General features: G+C 40.9%; 1 protein-coding gene across 1 annotated transcript; it reads right to left on the reverse strand.

Moving 5' to 3' along the window:
* Positions 1–110: 110 nt before the first annotated feature.
* Positions 111–17,748, reverse strand: trim9 (tripartite motif containing 9). The gene is made up of 11 exons (XM_086050089.1): positions 16,842–17,748; positions 12,535–12,630; positions 10,974–11,096; positions 7,363–7,473; positions 7,142–7,295; positions 6,259–6,404; positions 5,308–5,446; positions 4,286–4,315; positions 3,416–3,719; positions 2,969–3,131; positions 111–2,574 (listed from the first exon to the last, which is right to left on the reverse strand). Exons 1-11 carry the CDS (start codon positions 17,682–17,684, stop codon positions 2,497–2,499), a joined length of 2,187 nt encoding a protein of 728 aa, XP_085906215.1. The 5' UTR covers positions 17,685–17,748; the 3' UTR covers positions 111–2,496.
* Between the last annotated feature and the right edge of the window lie 5,013 nt (positions 17,749–22,761).

Consider the following 22,761-nt stretch of genomic DNA (forward strand, 5'->3'; position numbering starts at 1 on the left):
AATCAGAATGGAGGACTACAGTGCACCCCAATACATTTGATCATAAATTATTTGTCGCTGTTAAATTGCTATTAATAATTTACAAATATTAATATTTAGTGAGACAGGCATTAGTTTTGTCACCCATTTATTGAATATTCACATATACAGGAAAACACAGGCTCATATTAGGCTCAAATTATCATCATGAAGATAATAATAATGCAGCAGTCATCTAGTAAGAGAGGAGACATAAAGAACCATCTCATGGCATTAAATTAGAACAGAAACAGGGTCACGCACAAATATACGATTATGTACATTTAAATAGACTGTATGTATATACTGTACGAGCCAGTGTCGCCCAGCGACTGCGCAATAATAATTCATAAAAAGCTGCGATAGACAAACTAAGCATCTGCTAGTCTATTTGATTTGCTCACTCATACTTTCACGCATCTATTCATCTTTATTATATATTTTTTTTTCTTTCAGAAACATACTTAAAGTCATTGTGGTGGTCAGAGAGGGATGCTGTTGTCATGGCAACAAGCGGCATTAACACCTGATATAACATTCTGTTCTAAATACTGTACATATATATCATATATATAAATATATATATGACACTTATTATAGCTTTGAGCTTTGTTGTTACTATAGAAGTAGCAGCAGGTGACGTAACGGGGTGACCCAGTGGACTCTGCTCTGTGTGCGCTGTGTACAGCAGAATATAGCACCTTATGAATGGATGTAGTCAGCGTGGATAACTCTTACCGGACACAACATTAGGTACACCCGTGAATGACAACCAATGTAAGAGTTGTGTTGAAAGCCCCTTTCATACTGCCAGCAAAAGCCAGCTTTTTTTTTTTTTTTTTTTTTTATTTGGTTGTGTTGTTCTGGTGTATATATGGCACCATGCTTTCGTTGAGTTCTGTGTAAAAGGCACAGGCAAAGAAATGCTGGACAGGGGTGTGAAGTTACAGAATATTGTCGTTATTAATATATGTGTTGTGTAAAGTTTGGGATTTTTTTTGGTGGGGGAGCATGTTCAGTTTTTAAGCATTTACTGTTTTGCGGCAAAGGAAAATGTGAAATGTGAAATACGATTCACCACCCCTATCATATATTATGGCAAAAACTCAAAGCTTATTAGCACTTTTAATGTCCCGGGCCTTGAGATGCAGGCCGAGTTTGAAATCGACGGATGAATCCACTAGGACAAGGTGGAAAATGTATGTGTGCAAAAAAAAAAAAACCAAAAAAAAAAATCCCACTTGCTTCCTTTTCATTTTAGGGTATGGCTTCTGCAGACTTATTTGTACATCTCGGAGGGGTGCAACACATGCAAAAGCAGCAACATAAAGAATAACAAAAATGGAAAAGAATAATTCCTTCAATTAAAATAGGGAACTCGGGCCCTAACTAGAGCTGCAAGCAGCTGCAAAGTTAAACATGGATGAATGCTGGTCTTCTGTTACGGCTTTGATATGGCCTCTGTGTAAACGCTGTTATTGTCCTGACTTTGTTCTGATGCGGAACGGGGGCATGAATTCGATTTGGCAATATTTCATCTCTGTAGAAATTATCGGAGCCATCAGACAGAAAGAACGATGCCTGTATGTATGGGTGCTCTGCATTGCCGGGAAAGAAATGTGAACTTTAACATGATGGGTCCGCTGCAGCGATTTTTGCAGTATCTCTGTGTGAAAGAGGCTCCAAGTGGCAGTTGTTTGCCCCTTTCACACGGTTTCGGTGTTGCAGTTCTGTAAAAAGGGACTGGTGTAACGTTAGGATAGGGGTGCTAAGTTTAACGCCCGACGCTCACTTTTGACGCTCAAAAGTTCACACAGTCGCATAATTTGCCGGGTTCTGTGTAAAAGGTACAGTACATACTGTACTTTAAATGCCAGATCTACTGTTACTTGATGGTATCGTTAGCACCTTTTACACTGTTCGAAAAAGCCATCCTTTTCCCACCATTTTTTGTGTAAAAAAAACCCATCACACCCGACATTCACTTCTCCCATATTTGTTGCGGGATGCCGCGTTGCCACGAGAAAGTGATTTTACGTAAAGGCTCGGTTGCTGCAATTTCGCAGGCTTGCTGTACCAGAGGCAGGCGTACCTAATATTGTGGCCTGGTGAGCTCATGTAGCTTCCTTGAGATGTTTGGTTCGGTAATTGCTTCCCGGGAAACAAAAAAGGGAAAAGAAATCCGATATTGCCCGCTTTTAAATTCCACACATACGACATTATCAAGCAACTCAAAAGACTGTCTTGCTCAATATAGCTAAACGTCCAATAAAAAACACGATCATTTATACACTCTTTTGCAATATAAAATACAAAAATGCCTTTTCAATCGTTGTTTTCAAACACAAAAAGCCACGAGAAGCGCACAAACAAGAGCTTATTTTTGAACGTCAAACTCCCTCTTTCTCACTGTGCTTTTAAAATGTATACTGGGCATGGGGGGGGGGGTTGCGGCGATTGTAGTTGGGGGTGAGGTGTTTAGCACATGTGAGCGGCAGGATCAACCTCTCCTGGGGTGTAGAAATCAGGGATGGGCAAGCCGGTGTGCAGCGTCACCTGTTGAAAAAAAATTAAAAAAAAAAATCGTGTTTTTAAATAAGGCCGGCGGGGGGCGCTGTTGCTCCACTTCAAAGACACAAAAAGAACTTCTAACACTCACAGATTTGGGGAGTTTTTGGGAGTGTTTTTTTTTTCTTAATCCTTTGAGTAGACAGTCCTAAAGGAATGACTTTTAAAGCAGCGCAACAGTACATTGAATAACTGATAAATGGTATGTAAAAATATTTAAACTGGGAAACTTTGAGCTAAAAATCGCTAAGACCACCTGTTTGCAGGAATGTGAATATTATTTGAATATATTTGTACGTGTGTATATAACAATTTATTTTTGAATATCTGCCTTCATTAGGTGTAGCTAAGATTAAGGCCAGGTGTGAGTGGCGCGTTGTACCTGGACGTTCCGGTTGAGGCTGATGGCAGGGTAGAAGGCGCCCTCCAGGCCCTCAAAGGCCACGGGCCCCTGCTGCTCGTCGTTGATGAGGAAGATGAGGATCCTTCGCGTGAAGTCCAGCAGCACGCCGATGGTGGAGCCTTTGCTGATGCCGCCGTCCGTCCTGTGCCCACATTAAAAAAAAAAAATGCTGCATCAACTCTAGAATTTCTCACATCCCCCGATAGCCATGGCACGGTTGGTTGCTCGCTTGTTGCTAGGCAGAACACACAAGAATGCATCATAACAGCCACACAGGTTAAAGAAAAATCATACGCCAGACAGAAATGAAACAGAAATAAAACAGATCTTTGATGTACGAGGTTGTGCTAGGAAGCTCCAAAAAAATGAAAAATGGCAGAAAAAGCCTACTCGCGCACAAAACAAACAAACATTTGCGTTGATTACCTGTTGGTGTGCGAGTTGTTGTGCATGAACCAGGAGCGGTTGTTGTCCACGTACATGGCCCAGGCCTTGTCGTCCTTGCCCAGCATGACGTCTTTAAGGACGTCGGCGCGCGCCACCCCGAAGGCGGGGTCGGGGTGGTTGTCGTAGCGATCCAGCGTCATCTCCCAGTAGTGGACGCCGCGCGAGAAGGCCGCGCCGCCCAGGGCCACGCGGTCGTCGTAGCTGTTGCACGTCACCGTCAGGTTGTCGTTGGACAAGATGATGTCCGGGTGCGCCGACGCCGCGTCGAAGGTGAACCAGGCCACTGCGCCAAATGCCATACAGCAAGTTAGATTGAGGAGGGATTCTTAAAGTGTGGTACTAGAATCACGAGAGGTACGAAGGCTCTCTCTAGTGGTACGCAAAAGAATCACTGTCAGTTGTATTTAACTTTTATATATATATATATATATATATATATATTAGTGCTGTCAAAAGATTAATCGCGATTAATCGCATTTTTCAACTACATTTTTTACGAAGCTTTGAACCGTTATTTACTTGAGTAAAATCTAGGAATTAATGTGGAAAAAAGTATATTTCAATTCAAATACTGTTGTAATAGCTTTCTTTCATCCGTGAATACGATTCTTTTCCTGTAAAAAAAACAACAGTTGAACGATACACCAAATGTGGTATTTGAATTTGGCTGCGCAAAGTGTGCAAATTATTTTGGATTTCTCCAATGAGCCGTCAATTTTTACTTTTTAAGTAAAACTACGCAAAAGTTCGTATTTGCGATTAATCGCGATTAATCTTTTGACAGCCCTAAATATATATATGAAAGTCAGCAATGAGAGAAAGCATGAGAGAGCGCGAGAGCGAGCTTACCTGACTGCATGTCACCCGGAGGGAGTCCAGCTACAAGAGTGGAGAGGTGATAGCGAAAAGTGGGAGAGGAAGCAGCTTTAGCCAAGCAAAACCAAAAGAAAGCAATGAACACTTCATGTTTTTCTTGCTTTTTCATAAGCTGGTGAAAGCAAGCCAGCGCATTCATTCATCATTAATATTAGAATTATGATCATCATTATGTTCGAGATCACATAGCGGGCCGATTTGATTAAAATGTCATTTTATGAAATGTGGAGAAAAAAAAACCATTTTTATGACTTCCACGTGACTGAGACAAATGGATTCTCTCACATTTTTAACAAAATAGTAAGACTGTCTCAGATTTGATGACTCTCATGAGTATAATACAAATATATTTTGCAAGAATATTCAAAAGCACTTTTGTCAAACCGATACCAACATGAAAATACACTTTTGAGAACCCACAGATACCGATACTATAATACCAAGTCCCGATACCACAAGTGTTTTTGATTTAAAAAATTTCACAGGCATCCGGTTAACAAATGCGCAGAAAGATTTTTATTACACCTATTAGATTATTATTATTTTATCACTTTCATTTGTAGAAAATATAATCTATTTGGTCACAATGTTAACAAAAGTTACGAAGTTCACCATTACAAGTGGTAGCATGTAAATTTAGTAAAATGATTTTAATATTTCAAATATCAAATATTTTTTTACTTTCATTTAATTCAAAATAAAACAATTTGATCCCATTCTTAACAAACAGTGCAGCTTTGTCGCAATCTCGTGTTGGTGCGCAACATTTGACAACTTTCAAACCTATGCTCCAAATCAATTTTCTTGTAAAACTGTTCATAAAAAAAAAAAAAAAAAATCCAGTTGATCGCATTGCTAACAAACGAGACCGCAAACGATACAGATTTGATTTGACCACCTGTCGGTGTGCGAAATTCAACGACGTCGGTACTCACAGCGTGAAAGAAATGGATGTTTTTTCCATTTGATCACAAAGGGTAAAAAGCTTTGCGTACCGTGCGACGTGTGCATGACGAGCGTCTTGCTGTACTGCCCCACCCCGCTGGCGTTGAAGGCTTTCACCCTGGATTTGTACGTGCTGTTGTAGTGCAGGCCGTCCACCGTGCAGATGGTCTCCGTCCCTACGTACACTTCCTGCGGGGAGTACACGCACACACACACACCACAACGATATTTTGGCGACAAGCTCCGACGGGTCGGAACGGTGGCGCGTGGGCGGGTCGGCCCACGCCGGGGTATTAATAAAAAAAAGGGCCGTCGGTGAGTCAGCGTGCGGCACGGCAAAGTGCAGCACAAGATGAGCGTGATGTTGAATCAATGTGCAAAGTGATCATTCTTGAAAAAAATTGAAAAAAAAAAATGACAATCGGCGTATCAGGAGGGGAATAATACTCGTAGTTGCCACAGTGTGCCTCCTCAAGTGCAAGAATATTAACGCTTCTATTAATTAAAATGTACCGTTTTAAAATGAAATAAAGATTAATTCAAAATGAAAAGTCATGAACATATACAACATATTTTGCCTTTTAGGTAAACATTTACATGTTCACAAAATTAATTTGACTCTTTTTTCACGAAACTAATTTACACAAACAATTGAAAAAAAAAAAAAAAAAAGACAAACATTTTACAAATCATAATTTCAATCTATTTTTTTTAAATTAAATTAAAATTTGCTAAAATAAGTTCACTGTAAATGTTTTTAAAAATAACTTAATGGAAGCTTTTAAATCATTTCATAACATTTCATTATTTCTCTCTCTCTCTCTCTCTCTCTCTCTCTCTCTATATATATATATATATATATATATATATATATATATATATATATATATATTCTTTTTAGAAGATGCCAGAATTGTCCTGACATTAATAGGTGCTGCTTTTTTGGTTAGCAACAGAGATGAAGCTGTGCATTTGCTTTCTTATGAAGTGAGCGAACGTACCCTGAAGTGGCCACCGTCACCGTCGTCCAGCTCCAGGATGTATCCGTCCACGGCGATGGTGGAGAGCGGCGGTTGTTTCCATGACAACGTGGCGCTGTTGTTCTCTGTGCAGCATTCTTCCAGCTGGAGCATGGGAGCCGACGGCACTGGGCAGGACGAGGCCACGCAAGGGTGTGCACAAAACGCAACGGATGCTCACTTTATTAGGCACAGTGTACAGCGATTGGATTCATTGTGAAGAGACCATTCAGCAGTGAGAACAGCTTTCATTTCATATCACGATTAGAGTGAGAAAATGATGTTTATCAGTGTATCGGAGAAAATGGATACAAATATATATAAAACAAACATCAGGAATTAATACAAATTATTAGCCACACTACAAAAATATTCAATGAAGAAAATAGAAAATATATAAAATATGGTAAAAATATTTATATATATATATATATATATATATATATATATATATATATATATATATACCTACAAAATAATACATAAACATTGGAAAAAATAACACTCAATACAGTAGTACTAATAATATTTTACAACTTTAAAGCAGTAATGCTAAGCAAGTGTCATTGAAATTTTATTCCGGTTTATCGGTGAACCGTAAACATTTCATTGCTACCTGTGAGGGACAGGAAAATCATTTTGCCTTGACAAACGGTAAGGCATCGAGACCACGTGTGCGTGGTGGGGTGTAGACAAATATGATGTCAAAAATATAAACCAAAATAATCAGGGAGAAATATATGAGAAAATATCAAAGTATTTGACAAAAACACAAAACTATTCGTTACCGTCATAACGATAACCATGTGAATTTGTTATCGCTGCGACAAAAGATAAGGCGTCAAGAGCAGCGGAGTGCCTCTACCTTTCATCTGCACAAAATCCAGCTGGTGGATGGTCTGCAGCAGCGGCGCACTGTCCAGCGTCAGGTCGAAGTCGCTGGTCATCCTGGGCGTCAGCGTCCCTTTGCCCCACTGGCTCTCCGTCATCAGCACCCTCCGGATCAACGCGTCCGAGATCTGGCGAACAAAAACTGACTGGGTCAGGGGGGGCGGTCGCCGACCCGGACGACGAAGCCAGTCTCACCTGGAGGAAGCCGCTGGGGTCGTTCTCTTTGATCACCTCCAGGCAGTACTCCATCAGGCCCGTCGTCTGGCGCAGCTTCACCGTGCAGTGCGAGATCTGATCACGCACCACCTGGAAAAGCCACACCACAGGACGTACAATATAAAAAGTAGCATTAGTCTGTCGCAATAATATATAGGTCGATAATCTGTACGACGTATGTTTCAAATGCACAACACAACGATGACATGTTTGGACATGTGAGGAAGGCGTCGTTGGGTTTTTATCTTGAAGTCATCGCTTCGTGGCAAAAAAGAAATGCGATTTGATGGTAAACGTCGTCGTGCATGAATCCTGTTTTGCCGGTGACTTCACTAATTATGTTGCTCATGTACTGAATATATTTATGACCTAAATCCAAAGATAAATTCGTCAGTTTGAGAACAAAGTATCGTAAAGCAATCCAATTTTCTCTCTTTAATGCATGTCGTCGTAAATGTTCAGGAACCAAAAAATAAGTTACTTCATTTTATATTTTAATCGGCCAATTCATCGGTTATCGATTTTTTTTCCTGCCCAATATCGGAATTGGCTTCAGCCTCAAAAAATCCGTATTGATCAGGCCCTCGTTATTAGTCAACGTTTTAATTTTATAGAGTGCTACATTTTTTCTTTGGTGGCAGGGCTGGAACGGATTAATGGCATTTCCATTCATTTCAATGGGGAACGGTGATTTGAGATACAATTGCGTGCTAGTCGTATGTATGTCATTCGTACATCACGGAGCGAATCTGTACAACCAGCATGAAGAGGTTGACGTAGCTTTTGAAAAGCTTCGCAGGACTGCTGTCAACGTGCTGAATGGTGACTCGCACTGTCCTCGACGGAGGACGCGTGACATTTTCACACGGCAGGATGTGCGAACAGTTGTCCCGTTACATCAGAGAAGCTGTAAGCTACTCGCATTTTTTTTTTTTTGCCACACTAGCACCCCTGAAAACGTCAACATTAATCCTGACACCCACCCAGTGCATCTATCACTGCTGCTGTCCAAAGAACCTCTTCTTGGTAAAAGAGACTCAAGTAAAACACGCACACACACTCCGAGCGGAGATGGACGAGGGGTTGCTAGGTAACAGTAACCTGGTCGCGGCTATGAGGGGGCCGAGAGGAGGGAAAATCCTGCAGAGAAAAACATGGAGGATGACAACCACAAGCGGCGTCGTGCGACATAACATTTGACATTCCTCCGGTCATGCAGTGTTCATCACTTGTTGCTAGGCAGAATATACGCAGGTAGGAAAAGGGCATACGACCCGACACCCTGCTGCTTCCTTGTTAAGCAGTGCCTCGGCCGTATCACATAATCGATAAAGGACAGGGAGACCTGGAAACAACAACTGCTGATTGAATGGGGCACTACCTCATCTGCCCCTAATGCAAACACTTTGTGGTTTTATAGATGAACCAGGCTCCGTTGGTGCTTCTCAGTCCCCCTCACGGCGAGGTCGCCGTCGAGGTGCCAGAATTTTCCTCCAGGGGGACGAGGCCAAATTAACTTGCGAACCGGATAAAAGATTATTAGGGGGAAAAAAAAGGGGGACCTTTCAACGGCATTTAGACGTGAGCAGGGCAAACTAGCTTTGAGCGCTAACAAAAGCCGAAACAATGCAAACATAGTATCGTGAGGCTTTGGCTTCTATATGGCAATCCAAATAAAAGCCAAAGAACAAGCAAAATAGACATCAGAATCCTTTGATGGATCCATCCATTGGATCTTTGACTGCCCCACAAATCCTGCCTAGCAACAAGTGACCATTCAAACATGATGTGACAAATGACATGGAGAGTTTGTCGCTGGTGCGCTTTACTACATTCCTGTTTTGTCCATCGCTGTGCGAAAAATCACACTCGGCGGAGCGACACCAGGCCAAACAGAGGGACGAGGCGTTGAATCACCGTGACAACTGCAACGCGGCCGCAGAGGACGGACGGGAGCTTGTTGTTGCCAGTGCGGTAAAAACTGGAGTCACTCGCGTCTCATAAAGACTAAATACTCTCCTCTGGCTGACTGATAACATCAATAACACGCTTAATTATTTAGTTTGTCTCTTTATGGGGAAATGATCGCATTCTGAGGGTGTCCTTAATCCTCCGGGAGCCTCAGAGGAGACAATGCAGTCAGTTCATTCCAGGCCACTGAGTGTGCTAGTAAATATTCAGCTGCGAAGACACGCAAAATATGGCTTCTGTAGCCTCTTTCACACAGACAACCTGCGTAATTGTAAGCAAAGTGAACCTTCTCGAGACACTTTCGAATAAAGTGTATGTGTGTGACAATTTTTTAACTAATTAATCGCAAAAATGTGCATAATTGATCGCGATTAATCGTGTTTTGCAACTACGATTTTTTTTTTTTTACGAAGCTTTGAACCGATATTTACTCGAGTAAACTCTTGGTATTAATGTGGAAAAAATCTAAAAGTGTATTTCGACTCAGACCGTTCTAATAGCTTTCTTTGATCTGTGAATACGGTATTTGAATTTGGCTTTGCAAAGTGTGCAAATTAATTTGGATTTCTCCACCGAGCTGTCGAGCACATTTTTTAAGTAAAACTACTTAAAAGTCAGTCTTTGCGACAGTGACTCTTCTCTAAATTGGGCTGCACAGTGAGCAGAGGTCAGCTACAGGAAGTAAATAAAACTGAGTTAACTGAGTTAATTTTTTTAGTGCATTATAAAATTTAAATTAATCTCCATAGTTAATGTTTTAATTTTGACAGCCCTAATATATATATATATATATATATATATATATATATATATATATATATATATATATATATATATATATATATATATATATATATATATATATATATATACACAACAATTAAAATGAAACGTGCTCTTGAAAGGGTTTCGTGCCATGTCCGAGGTTTAGGACAAGTCTTTGACAATCTGGCTAATCTGGACACTGGCAGATGGGCCAGCCCACCTCCAGACACACACACACAAACACACACACACGCACACACGCATACACACACACACACACACACTCAGGAGTGTAGCTGGTATCTAAATTGGTGGTAGCTGAACAGGCTTTTGTGTACTGTTGATTTTGTTGCGCTGGCTCACAACACCTCCACGTGCCAAACATTGATTCTTGCCAGCGTCCAAGCGTGAAATTGAAAACACTAACTCACGCCTCCCTTCTTGCCTCACTCCAAACACGTCCCACTTCTCGCTCGTCATGTTACGAGCGACGCAAAGACAAAATGTTTGTGAAATGATTGTCATTGAAAGCCACATGCGAAAATCATGCAGGGTTTCTTTTACACTCATCAGTGGAACCTCCTGGAAAGTTATTTAAAAAGAAATTAGCTCACATTCAAGTCGATATGAAATTGGGTGAAAAACTCAAAAATAGGATATGTACAAATAATAATAATTAAAAAACTAAAAAAAAAAATTAAAAAAAAGAAAATAATGAGAAAAATAAACAAGTAAAGAGAACGAATACCCCAAATTGTCTCAATGACCCAAGCCCAATGTTGAACGGGAAAGTGGCCATTTTGTTTTGAAACTGTGTTTTTTAAAAAAAAAAAAAGTTTTTAGTGGTGGTTCACCTTGAGCTTGTGTTCGTGCTCCTTGTTGACGCAAGCGAGCAGCTGAGCCTTGCGACGGTTCAGCGCGTCGATGAGGGCGTCGCACTGCGCCACCAGACACGCTTCGAATTCCACGCTGTTCTCCTGAGGGGATCAATGCAAATACACAAGCGCGTAAGTGGCATGAAAAGAACACTGGAGGACTCTAATTTGGTCTAACTCTCGTTTGGAATATCGGGAGTACGTGTAATTACACTATCAACCAATAGATGGCGGCGCACTTGTTTAGTTTGAGAGAGTGTGGATTTGAAAGAAGAAACAGGAAGTACTGAAATTCAGCACAAACTAGAATTTGTAGGAAATTAAACTTGTCAAGAAAAATGTACTACATTTTTTTCAATCAGAGATTTAAAGTAAACTTTTGTAGATGGATTTTTGCACTGGTTCCGAATCTGCCCTTGTTTTTTCTCCGGCACATCAGACTTTCATAATAATAATACTAATATAATATCAATCGTAGATGTTATATTGTAATATATTTAGTAGTGCCTGGATTCGTAACCCAAATCCGCATTTGTATATTTGTTTAGCATTTAACCACGAACCCCAAATGAATATGAATGGGTTACTAATTGTACTTTTGCCGAAAAAAAGGCGAAAAAATGAAAAAATCAATTTGATCACAATGGTAAATAGTAAATGGAGTCCACTTACGTAGCACTTTATCGCCACTATATGTATTCCAAAGTGCTTTACCAAACCTAATATTCACTTTTTTGAAAACATATCGGAGCTTAGAAAGACTGAGCGATGGAAATGTTTTCCTTTTTAGTTTAGAATAACTTACTTTAACCTCCAGGATCCCCACACTGGCCAACGGCAGAACCCCGGGTGTTTTCCCTTTTGGTAAAGTTTTAAATCAACCCGTGTCATCCATCCATGTTGAGTCTGTTGTACTAGCTAGCTAGCTAGCGCTAAGCTAACCCGGGAAGATTCATCTCTCTGGTCCAGCGTCCAACTTTGAGATTCGGCATTCGTTTTTGACGGAAATTCTCATCTCAATTTGAGTCACCACAGATTCGCGCACATCCCTAATATTTAGTAATATTTATGAATGAGACGTCATAGATATAAATTACAACACATGGTAAAACAATATTGACATTTTTTAAATTAGCGTCAAAAATGTACATTTAGTGCCACATGAAGCCATCTCTGATTAAAACTTACTAAAGGTTTATGGAACATTTGAAACATTGCGCATTTGGACTTTGGTAACTATTCTATACTATACTATACTATACTATACTATACTATACTATACTATACTATACTATACTATACTATAACAGTAAGCAAACGTTGCTGGAACTTCTGGACTGCAGGAATTAAAAACATCCTGGTGTTTTTTAGGGATGTCCAAGTGAAAGCTGCTCCAAATATTTTGAAAGAGCCTCGTGGTAATATCAATCAGATAAAAGTGCAGAGGGATTATCAATGATACACGATGATTAAGCCGCCGTTAATCCCGTTTGTCCGTCACCGCAGTGTGGGTGTCAGTGGGAAAACAGAGAGTGTGTACCTGGATGTGCTGCACGGTGTTCCTGAGCTGCACCAAGAATTCTTTGGCCTCGCTGGCTCGGTCCGACAGCCCGTTGAGAGCCTGAGAGAGTTGACCCTGAGTGCCACATGAAGGCAGAACGTTAGCAACAAGCAGATGCTAACTAGCTGCTAATTAGCGCCTAAAGACAAACTCCATTCCAAACGAATGTTGTGTTTGTGTGTGTGATGTAAGGGAACTTGATGTCTTTATTTCTGGTTAAACTAATAAAAAAAAAGAATCGAATTATATTAAACTAGCCAGGTTGTCTTTCAGCTAAAGAAAAAAAAAAGTACAATTAAGTCAAATGTGATTAAATACACCCGTATTTCTTTCAGCTAAAAAAAAAAAAAGAAAAAAAAGAAAGAAAATGAGAAAATGAACCAGGCTGATTTTAAGATAAAATAATAAAGGTAAAAATAAGCAAAATCCAATTACCTAAACCAGACTTGAAACTAAACTAGACTAACTTCAAGATAAAAAATAAAAATAAAAATGAAAAGAATCACAATGAATAAAATAGGATTGAATAAAGCAGGCTTTTTCAAGCAAAATAATAATATAATCATAACACTTAAATAATACATGAAACAGGATAAAAGAAACAAAAAATAAATACACAAAATGGCGCCGAATATATCAGGTTGCCTTTTAACTCAAATATATTTAATATATTTAATATTTTTTAAATGCATTGATTAAATGAACTAGGAAGTCTCTAATAATAATAATAATAATAATAATATATAAAAATAAATATTTTGTAAAGCATGCTTCTGTTCCACTAAAATCATAAAAATAATTTTAATTAAAGAAATTGTTGAAATCATGATTAAATAAACCTTTCAGCTAAAATGGACTACTAATGAATATTAGAAATGAAAAGTTATGTATTTGATAACAATTTATGTGCTCTATACATATCTCAAATGAGTATTCTAATGATTAATGTTAACATTAAAAAACAAGAATTCCTAACATGTAAGCCCAAATTTCACATTTGGAACCAAGTCAATTACAATTATTATTATTATTATTATTATTATTATTATTATTATTGTTAGTATTATTATTGTTACTATTATTGTTACTATTATTATTATTATTATTATTCACAATGAAGCAAGTTGTGAATCATCATTGCTGCTATAATGGAAAGGAGATGTAGAAGTCATGTGACAGGAAATCCCACACAAAAGTTCTTGTTTGGACACGTTTGGCCATTGCAGAGGGTTATGCGTGTGCTCTGGGGGTCACATGACGCCGTGGGAACCACTCGCACTCTAGCCGGCAGCCACATTCTATTGTTGTTTTCTCATATTGTCGGAATACGTACAAACACTAGGCGATACAGTTCCGAAAAAGGAAAAAAAAACTTTGACGTTTCGTGCCTGCGAGGGAATTGGGGTTAACCTTTAACCCCGACCAGACAGCTGAATGCACAGCTGAACAAAGACCAAACGTGGAAAAAGCATGTTAAACGGCCTACTTGTGTCTTTTTTTACACATTAACGCACTACAACATAAGACAAAGTTAATGACATTCAAAGCACCCCCCCAACCCCCTGTTGTTAAATTAAACAAATAATCTAGGAAAGAGCAGTGTAAAACACTCAAATGGTGTGCCTGCCATACCAATCTTTATTGTTTTAAGGGTAAAGGGACACAAAAAGAAGTTATTTTATTCATTAGTACTTTTTTTTTAATTAATCGTCTAATTAATCGGTCATCTGAATTTTATTGTACCGAATATCACAATTGGGTTTGGCCTCCAAAAAAAATATATTGGTTGGGCCCTACAGAATTAAACTTGCGTAAGCACATCAACTTTGTCTTCTAAAAGTCTTCTAGCATAATGCTAACTAGGCTATGGAAAATTGTGCAGATGGGCTAACAAAACTAGCACTGATGTCACAGTGTTATAAATCCCCTTAAGCAGTGGCTATTCAAACACAAACGGTGGCACAACATATGTAGATAAGCAATATAACAATACTCAAAGACACATTCACTTAGTTTATCCTCTCCAAAATACAACTCATTTTGCTGCAGCTTACTGAGCTGTTTTTTTGTCCCTGAAAAATTAGCTTAGCAAAGAGTGTCATAACCTACTTTCAATGCAGAGTCATTACATGGGCACGTGCACACACACGCACACACACGATTAATATCTCATATTTCTAGTTGACAGTTGACACGGTCCACTTTTCACCATTCAACTTGGCAGCGTTTGACGACTTTTCAGGAAAACATTCAAGCAGGCTGTTGAGCAAGATGAGACATTCATAATTCATCACTTCACGTCATCAATAATGCACAAGCTGTGAAATCCCCCATCAAAATCATCATCATAATCATAATATGGAGTCCTAAAGTGACACACACATGACCGAGTGGGACAGCAGCGTGTCTCTTATCAGATCGGTTAGATTATTACAATTATTTGCAATTTTTGGGGATTGCTAATTTTGCTGAAGTCAACAAAATATACTGGATGTACTTAAAAAAAAATAAAAAAGAGCAATAAACTTTTAATATTTGTGCATTGTCCATGTGATATTTTATTTATTTATTTCTGTTTGAATGTTGATACATTTGTGTATTTTTCAGTTAGATTTTTTTGCCCGGTATCGGTGTATGTTGTGCTTTTTTGGTGTAGTATTTAGCATTTTAGTGGAATATGTTTTGCATATTTTGTATAATATGACAGTTTAGTTTTTGTCAAACTTTGGGGGGGTTTTTTTGCACCTGTTTTTTGTATTTTTGACTGCTATTTGTTGTTGCTGTTGTTGTAATATTTTTATATATTATATTTCTTTCAAACATTTTTGTTCTTTTTGTCTATTTTTTATTTATTCTTTTTTTTTGTGGGGGCAGATATTGTAGTTCGTGATTGTTTATTGATTTTGTATTTTTTCATCTGACCCTTTTGTTGATGATGGTTTCCAATTTGGATATTTTTTGGTGTGCATGCGGAGTGCAGTGTGCTGTTTGGAGCACACAAGCTGCCTCTCTGCCCACTACAAGCCCAAAAATAGCATCTGGCACGCTCCACTCCAAATACCCATGAGTGTGTGTGTGCAGTCCCGGGTCACAACATTAGGTACGCCTTCACCAACAGTGACAAGAGCTGGATGAAAAATTCCACCGCGTTACGACACCTTTCGAATATTTGGCTGATAACTCCCACGATGCGTGAGAGGTTCCAAATATTTGAATGACAGGCTGACTGGTTGTCATGGTAACGGAATTCATTGTCAGCATGTTTTGAGGAGGGTTGGGGTCAGGAGGGAGGTCCTGCTTGCACAGGCCACTGCTCGCTTGGGGGCCAATGCTGAGTATGGCTTTTGTTACCATGACGACCAGGGGCGGCGCTAGGGGGTTGCGACGGGGTGAGCGACTACCACAAGTCTGGAGTGCGAAGAGAAAGCAAGCGGATAAAGACAGTAAAAGCAGGGATTGTTTTTCACTCGTGGCGACAGCGCTTCATCAGCAAGCCGTTTGTATTTTGGCTGACTATTTGTGTATTTTCAGCTTATTTTTTTGGTATATTTTCATGTACTATTTTTCTCTGTATTTTTGTCATGATATTATTTCCTCAGTTGTTTTTGTGTATTTCTCTGCAAATAGCTTGTTTTGTATTTTTCATCAACTATTTTTTGTTTCATATCCGCGTAATCGTCATCCAATAATTTTGTATTTTTGTCTAGTATTTTTGTTTACTCTTTTTCAAAATTTTCATCAAAAACGTTTTTTTAATGTAAGATATTTCTATTTCAAATCTAATATTTTTCATCTAACTTTTGTTGTTTGTCATACATTTGTGCATTCATGTTGTCCATGTTTGTGTATTGTCTTGTAATTTTGTCTGATATGTGTTTTTGTATTTGCATATTGTGTGTATCGTGCGTATGGTGTAGTGTATTTTTCATCAAATATTTGTGTATGCATTTTTCTATAATTTATTTCATCAAATATTTTGTTTTAAAAAGATATATATTTTAGTACTTTTGTTCAATTCAAATTTTTGAATTTTTCATCTACTATTTTTTTTCAGTTTTTGTGTCATATTTGTGTATTTTGCCGAACATGTTTGGATTTTTTTTTTTTTACAGCTAACATAACACACAAGTATGTACTGTATGTATATGTTGTATATGTATCGTTGCATTTTGACTTTGCGTGTGCTGTGCGTGGGTTGCGTGCGTGCGTGCGTGTGCGTGCGTGCGCGCGCGCGCGTATTACTCATGGAATGTATTTGCCAGTGAAGTTGTCGTCGCGGCTCCCACCTTGTGCAGCTTCCACATGGCTCCCAGCGCCTTGACTTCGTGCGTGCCGTGCTTGCCCTCCTCCAGGCACTGGTAGCACACGGGCGTCTTGCACTGCACGCAGTACATGCTCAGGTTCTCCAGTTCGTGCTCCGTGCATGTGGACGTCTTGCGAGGCGCGGCGCGACGCCCGGGCCCGACCCGGCCCTGGGCGGGCGGCACCAGCCGGTGCTTGGCGAGTGGCCCGCGGGGCGGGTGGCAGCGCATCCGGCACGGCTCGCAGTACAGCACGTCGCACTGCTCGCACATGACGGCGGCCTCGCGGGGGCTCCTCTCGCACAGCTGACACTTGAGTGCGGCCGCCCGGCCCTGGCGGTAGCGCTCCACGACGCCCTCCAGCACCCGGTTGCGAGGGAAGCCGCGCAGACCCCGCTCGTCCAGCACCAGGCTGCGGTGGCACTGCGGGCACGTGATGCACGCGTTGCGGGGGATGGGCGACAGCAGGCAGCCGGCTTGTTGCTGCGCGGGGGGCTGCTGCGGGTGCGGCGCCGGCGCCGGCCCCGGGGGGAACACCCGCACCCCGTTGGGGGACTTCTGGCAAGGGGTGGTGGGCAGGCTGACGAAGCCCCCGTACGAGCCGTAGCCGCTGTCTGCCTCGCTGTACAAGCTCATCTTGTCCAGGTCCAGGTAGTCGTAGTCGGAGCCGGAGGCTCGACTGCTCTGCGGGGACTCGGCGTCGGGCGTCTGGACCAGGATGTTTCGGGCGCACGCCAGGCAAATGTTGTGCGAACAGGGTAGAATGATGGGCTCGCGGAAGAAGGAGCCGCACACTGGGCACTTGAGCTCTTCCTCCATCTCGTCCATGGCTGCGCCAGCTGGGAACGGGACCAATAGAACCGCGACGACTGGCGACCGCTCGTCAGTCCGCACACCGAGTGAGCGCGTCCACCAGGCGGCGGCGGCAGCAATTTGGCCGTGGGAGGAGCCTGAAGCCTCTGCGCCAATAGGCGAGCGTCAACAGATTGGCTCGGTTTCCTATTGGACCGTCGCTGGATTCCGCACAAATCATTGGAAGGTTGCAAGTGTGTCTCATTAGCAAATGCAACTCACACGTATGAACGTGAAATGGCAACTTTATTGATGAAAATGTAAAACAATAAACGTATGGGGAAAAAAAAGTCACAAACAAAGATACTCCTGTATCTCCTGATAGTCTTGATGTTTTAATGGCGTTAACTGGATACAAATTAGGCTTGAAAGATTTTTGGTGTGATTATTTTATTTACCTATTTAACTATACATATAACTGTAGTATATATATATGTATATATTTTTCTTTAAAAATTGATTATTTAAATTTTTAAAATAATATTGGTTTTATATTTCATTTATTTATATACAGTATTTAAACTGTTCGTATAAGTCCATAGAAATATGAAAAAAAAAAAAAAAAAAAACAGCAACAATGTAAATGACGAATGTCTATCACTATCATTTTTATCAGCAGTTTTTGCCATCTTAAGTGCTTGATCACTTGTATGAGTAGAATTCCACAAACATTAATGCATGTGCCATGAGCGTTGCATGCTTTCAGAGAAACTTTGGAAATGAAACTCCTGAGCGTCTTTCATAGCAAACAGACAACAAATGGCAGTTTGATCCGTGAAACAATATTTCCCCGGATCTCCATGTTGATTCGCACCAAATGTCGGTTAAGAAGGACCGCCGTCTATTTTTGGATCTCTGACGCCTGCGGCATAATGACATTGTTCTCTGAGTAATCCGAGTTAGGATAGTGTTGCGTGTTGCTTTCTGGCAGACTTCAACCCCATCTTCCCCAACATATTCCCTCAGTGAATGCACAGAATTCGAGCACTTGGAATTGGTGGGGGAAAGCAGGTACATAGCGTAGCGCCTATAAATAAACCCCCGGATGACATCTTTTGTGGCCCGTCAGCACTGCCCCACTTAGAACAACCGATCCAATGGTCTCCTCCCACCTATAGTGAGGAAAAGAAGGGCAGGACTGGGAAGTGAGAGAATCAGGACGCGAGTGACCAGCAAGCAAAGTGATGAAACGTTTGGTAGACTTATAGGAAGTGAGAAGGCAAGGGAGAAATGATCGACTAGGAAAGTGACGAAATGGTAGACCGAAGTGAGGGATGAGGGATTGCCATGCATGGGTGATGAGGCAACGAGGAAGTGAGTGACAGGCCAGGAAGGGGAGGCATACGAAGAAGGTGTGGTAGACGTAGGAATTGAGGAAACAAGGAAGCGAGTGATCGACCAAGGTAGTGAAGCAACAAGTAAAATCCTGGGAAGTGAAGAAACAAGGGATCGACTAGGAAAGTGATCAAATGTGTGGTAGGCCTGCGAAGTAAGAAGGCAAGGAAGCAACTCGGCAAGTGATGAAATGTAACGTCTGCAAAGTGACAAAATAAAGAAAAGAGTACTCGACAAGAAAGTGATGAAACATGCAGTAGGTCTGGAAGTGAGGAAACAAGGAAGCAAATGACCAACTTTTTTTTTTTGTCCGCCTCCGTGCCTCCTTGTGCGATAAGAGGACATTCCCCCCCCCCCCCCCCACTTCTTCGTATAATTTGGCTTCTCAAATGCTGTTGATCCGACTGACCGGGGTGGCTGTTGCTATGGTTACCACTCTACCGGCGCAGACGAGTACACACGCAAATGCTGCGCTCTTCCCACTCTCTTCAATCCCCACGCTTCACATTTATCCATGCGACAGCTGACGGATGCCGGTCATTTGGAGGCTTCACCAGCGCCGCGTGGGCGTCGAGAGGCGCGAACAAGTGGCCCTCACCAAAGCATTCCGCATCTCTCGACATTTTCCGCTTCGTTCACATATATTGAACTAAACGCATTTCTGCAAAAAAAAGACAGCCGCAACTATCTTTTCAAGACTGTGCAAACAGAGGTGCGCAAAGGGGTGGGCTGAGGGGGCTGAAGCCGCCTGGGCATTTTCCCCAAAATTCCCAATGGCCACCCCCACCCCTGACGCCGTTATTTTATGATACGGCACAAGTCGACGCAACTAACGGGAATGTAAGCATTGACGTCCTGCGATTAGCACGGGACATGAGGTGCCTTCAAATGCAGTCGGACATTTCAAACTCAGATGGAAAAATATGTAGTTGTTTATTTATTCATTATGTATTTATGATCTAAAATCTATTATATATTAATTAATTAATTAATTAGTTAATTATCTGCTGTTACGCATCACCTAATTTACCTGGAAACAGCTGAATATTTATTTATTTGTTTATTTATTTATTTATTATTTATTTACTTTCATTTCTGGTTTTTTTCAATTTTTTTTTGGGGGGGGGGGTGCTAAATCGGTCGAGCCATTGTCAAATGTACATCAAACTGACACAAAGGGTCACTAAGTCGTGGAGTCCATCTAAAATTAATTCTGCTGTGTTCAGTCCTTACCTGAATGCAACGAGTAGCTCTTCATGCATATGCTTCTAGGTCTGTTTTTTTTTTTTTTTTGTAGCCACATGCACACTCCATTTTTAGGCCCATGCTTCTCATATTCAGCCTAAAACTGAAAACAGTCTTATGTAAGGCCATTTCTAACAATGGCCAATATCTAAGAAGGTCGAAATCAGTCATGACTCACACTGAAACGCTGCCATCTGAGAGGCAGGAAGGACCATCGGAAGCCGTGGGAGGCGTTCATCACAGCGGGGGGAGGCGGGTGGCACGTCGCATTCTCGGACCCACACCCACGCACACGCCAGCCTCAGAACATGATATATTTATGTAGTAGGAGTGTTGCCTCCAGCTCAAGTATGGATATTGATAAAAAAGAGCTTTGAAGGAGACGTATTACGTGAAATTGACTCTCCTATTTTATTCATGGCTGCCCACCCATCAAGTGAAATTAAACAACCTAGTCAATTGTTAGTTATCGCTCTACTTCCGCATGAGGCGGCAGCTTGGCTCGACGAGGTTTCATGCATCTCAGGTCAGGAACCTCATTTGTCAAAATTTGGTAAATTTCCAATTTTTTCACAAATCTATATGCTATTGGTCAGTCCGCGTGTGTGCTGTTTAGCTTTTTTTTTCTCGCAAATTATGGACCAATCTCAAGTGTTGAAAAGGGCTTGCTTTCTTTGACAATGCAACGTTGTTTACGTTTTGTGTTTTTGGAGTCTCCCGAAAAGTGATTATTTGGGAGGTCCAAGGATACGGCAACGATACATGCATTAGGGGTGTGCATCTCTCCAAAAAACATGTATTGCAAAACGATTAAAGGACCGTCCATTTCAAAGTGTAACGATTTGATTTGGTTTGATTCGATGCACTCACATCTTTTACGGTAAATCAAATACGATTTTCCGATTGGTTTGCGTTACTCCTAATCCTTGGTGTGTTTTCACAAAAGCATGCCACAAACATGGTACTAAGACACCTGGGAAATTGCTTAAATGATTAGTCCCGCAACGTGGGGGTGAATGTACGACAAGAAGTGTACTGTTCATGAATAAATAGATGCTATACTGTAGATGTGAATGTGAACTGTAGCTAAGACAGCACGAGTCAGCAGCATTCTATGGAGCAAAAAGCACTAAATGTATCAATAAATTGTCTATATGCAGAAAAATACCGGTACTGGTTTTATTACCAATATATTCTAAGAAGAAGAAACAACTTTCCCTTGTCAGTGGTCACCCACCAACATTTTCTACACAACACAAAACTGCATCCAAAATGGCGACCAGATTCAACTCTTCAGCCCGCCCAAATCCAATATTCAACCTAATCTGCTGGGTCAAAATAATTAACCCAACCTTGGGTAAAAGTAAGGCTTAAAAAGGTGATAAAGTGACGGCTTTCACAGGCAACTTTAGAAAGAACACTTTTGTATTGCTACGCAACACCAAAACAGTTGCAAAATGGCTCCAACAAGGCCAAAGTGTGTTCATTTTCTTTGCAACACACACACACACACAAAGCTCCCCAAGAAGACCCCCCCCCCCCCACCTGCCTAATGGAGTCAGCTCTTATTACTGCAAGCTGCATGGAAGCGCTCCTTTTGTTTGGCCCCGTGAAAGCAGAACAGGTGTAGAAAAAATGGAGCACAATGAAAGATTCTCTTACAGCCACTGTGGTGAGTATTCCCTCCTCGGGGAAAGGAAGAATAATAACACCAGATTAGGAGTTCGGTTTGCCAGCGAAAGTTCAGTCAGCAGTATTCTCAATTTATAGTATTCACTAATACATGTATATATATATATTTTTTTGATAGATAATTCACTATACTGCAATGTTTTTTTTCTTGCAGTCATGAAATTCTTTACATATTATTCACTCAAATGCACATATACTACACTGTATTTCATCTTGTGTGTTCGCAGCCCCACTATTTTGCTGTTCAGCAGCAGTGCAAAATCATCGGCCATTTTGGATAATGAATAAAAACCCATTATGTCTATTAATTGCAGCGCAGGTCCCCTGCGGAGGCTGTACTGCGCGAGACATGGAGAGCAAGACGGGCACGTGTAAGGCCTGCTCACGTTTCTTTCTGGCGATCCGTGGCTGCCCCCCCCCCCCCACACACACGCGGTGTGTTCTCCAGAATCAGTTTGCTCGGCCTGCAGGTTACTTGTTGTTCCAGCTGTTTCCGGTGTCAAAAATGGTGCCAGATCCAAATCCACACATCACAACGGAATTCCTGTTTCACCGTGAAATTGATGAACGCAGCACCAACAAAGAATGCACTTCCTCTTATCCTTTCTACACAGTAGGTCTGCATGATTAGCCTAAATGATCATTTTGATCAGTTTAATGGGGATAATCATTTGCAATCATGTTATTCAAAATCTCATGGGCTGGCCCAGTCTCTACTCCCAATGAATTTGGAATAGGTGACAGGGTGGCTAGCTAGTTAGGATAGCAAAAAGCTAACTAG

This window comes from Filicampus tigris, chromosome 13, assembly GCF_054856515.1.
Source record: "Filicampus tigris isolate MCC_2025a chromosome 13, RoL_Ftig_1.0, whole genome shotgun sequence".
Classification (NCBI taxonomy): Eukaryota; Metazoa; Chordata; class Actinopteri; order Syngnathiformes; family Syngnathidae; genus Filicampus; species Filicampus tigris.

Excerpts from the sequence above, each read along its gene's own strand:
- trim9 (XM_086050089.1), bottom strand. The coding sequence starts at position 17,684 with ATGGACGAGATGGAGGAAGAGCTCAAGTGCCCAGTGTGCGGCTCCTTC. Across the intron at positions 12,631-16,841 it reads CCATGTGGAAGCTGCACAAG|GGTCAACTCTCTCAGGCTCT; the intron begins GTGGGAGCCGCG and ends TGTGGCACTCAG. Across the intron at positions 5,447-6,258 it reads GTGACGGTGGCCACTTCAGG|GAAGTGTACGTAGGGACGGA; the intron begins GTACGTTCGCTC and ends TACTCCCCGCAG.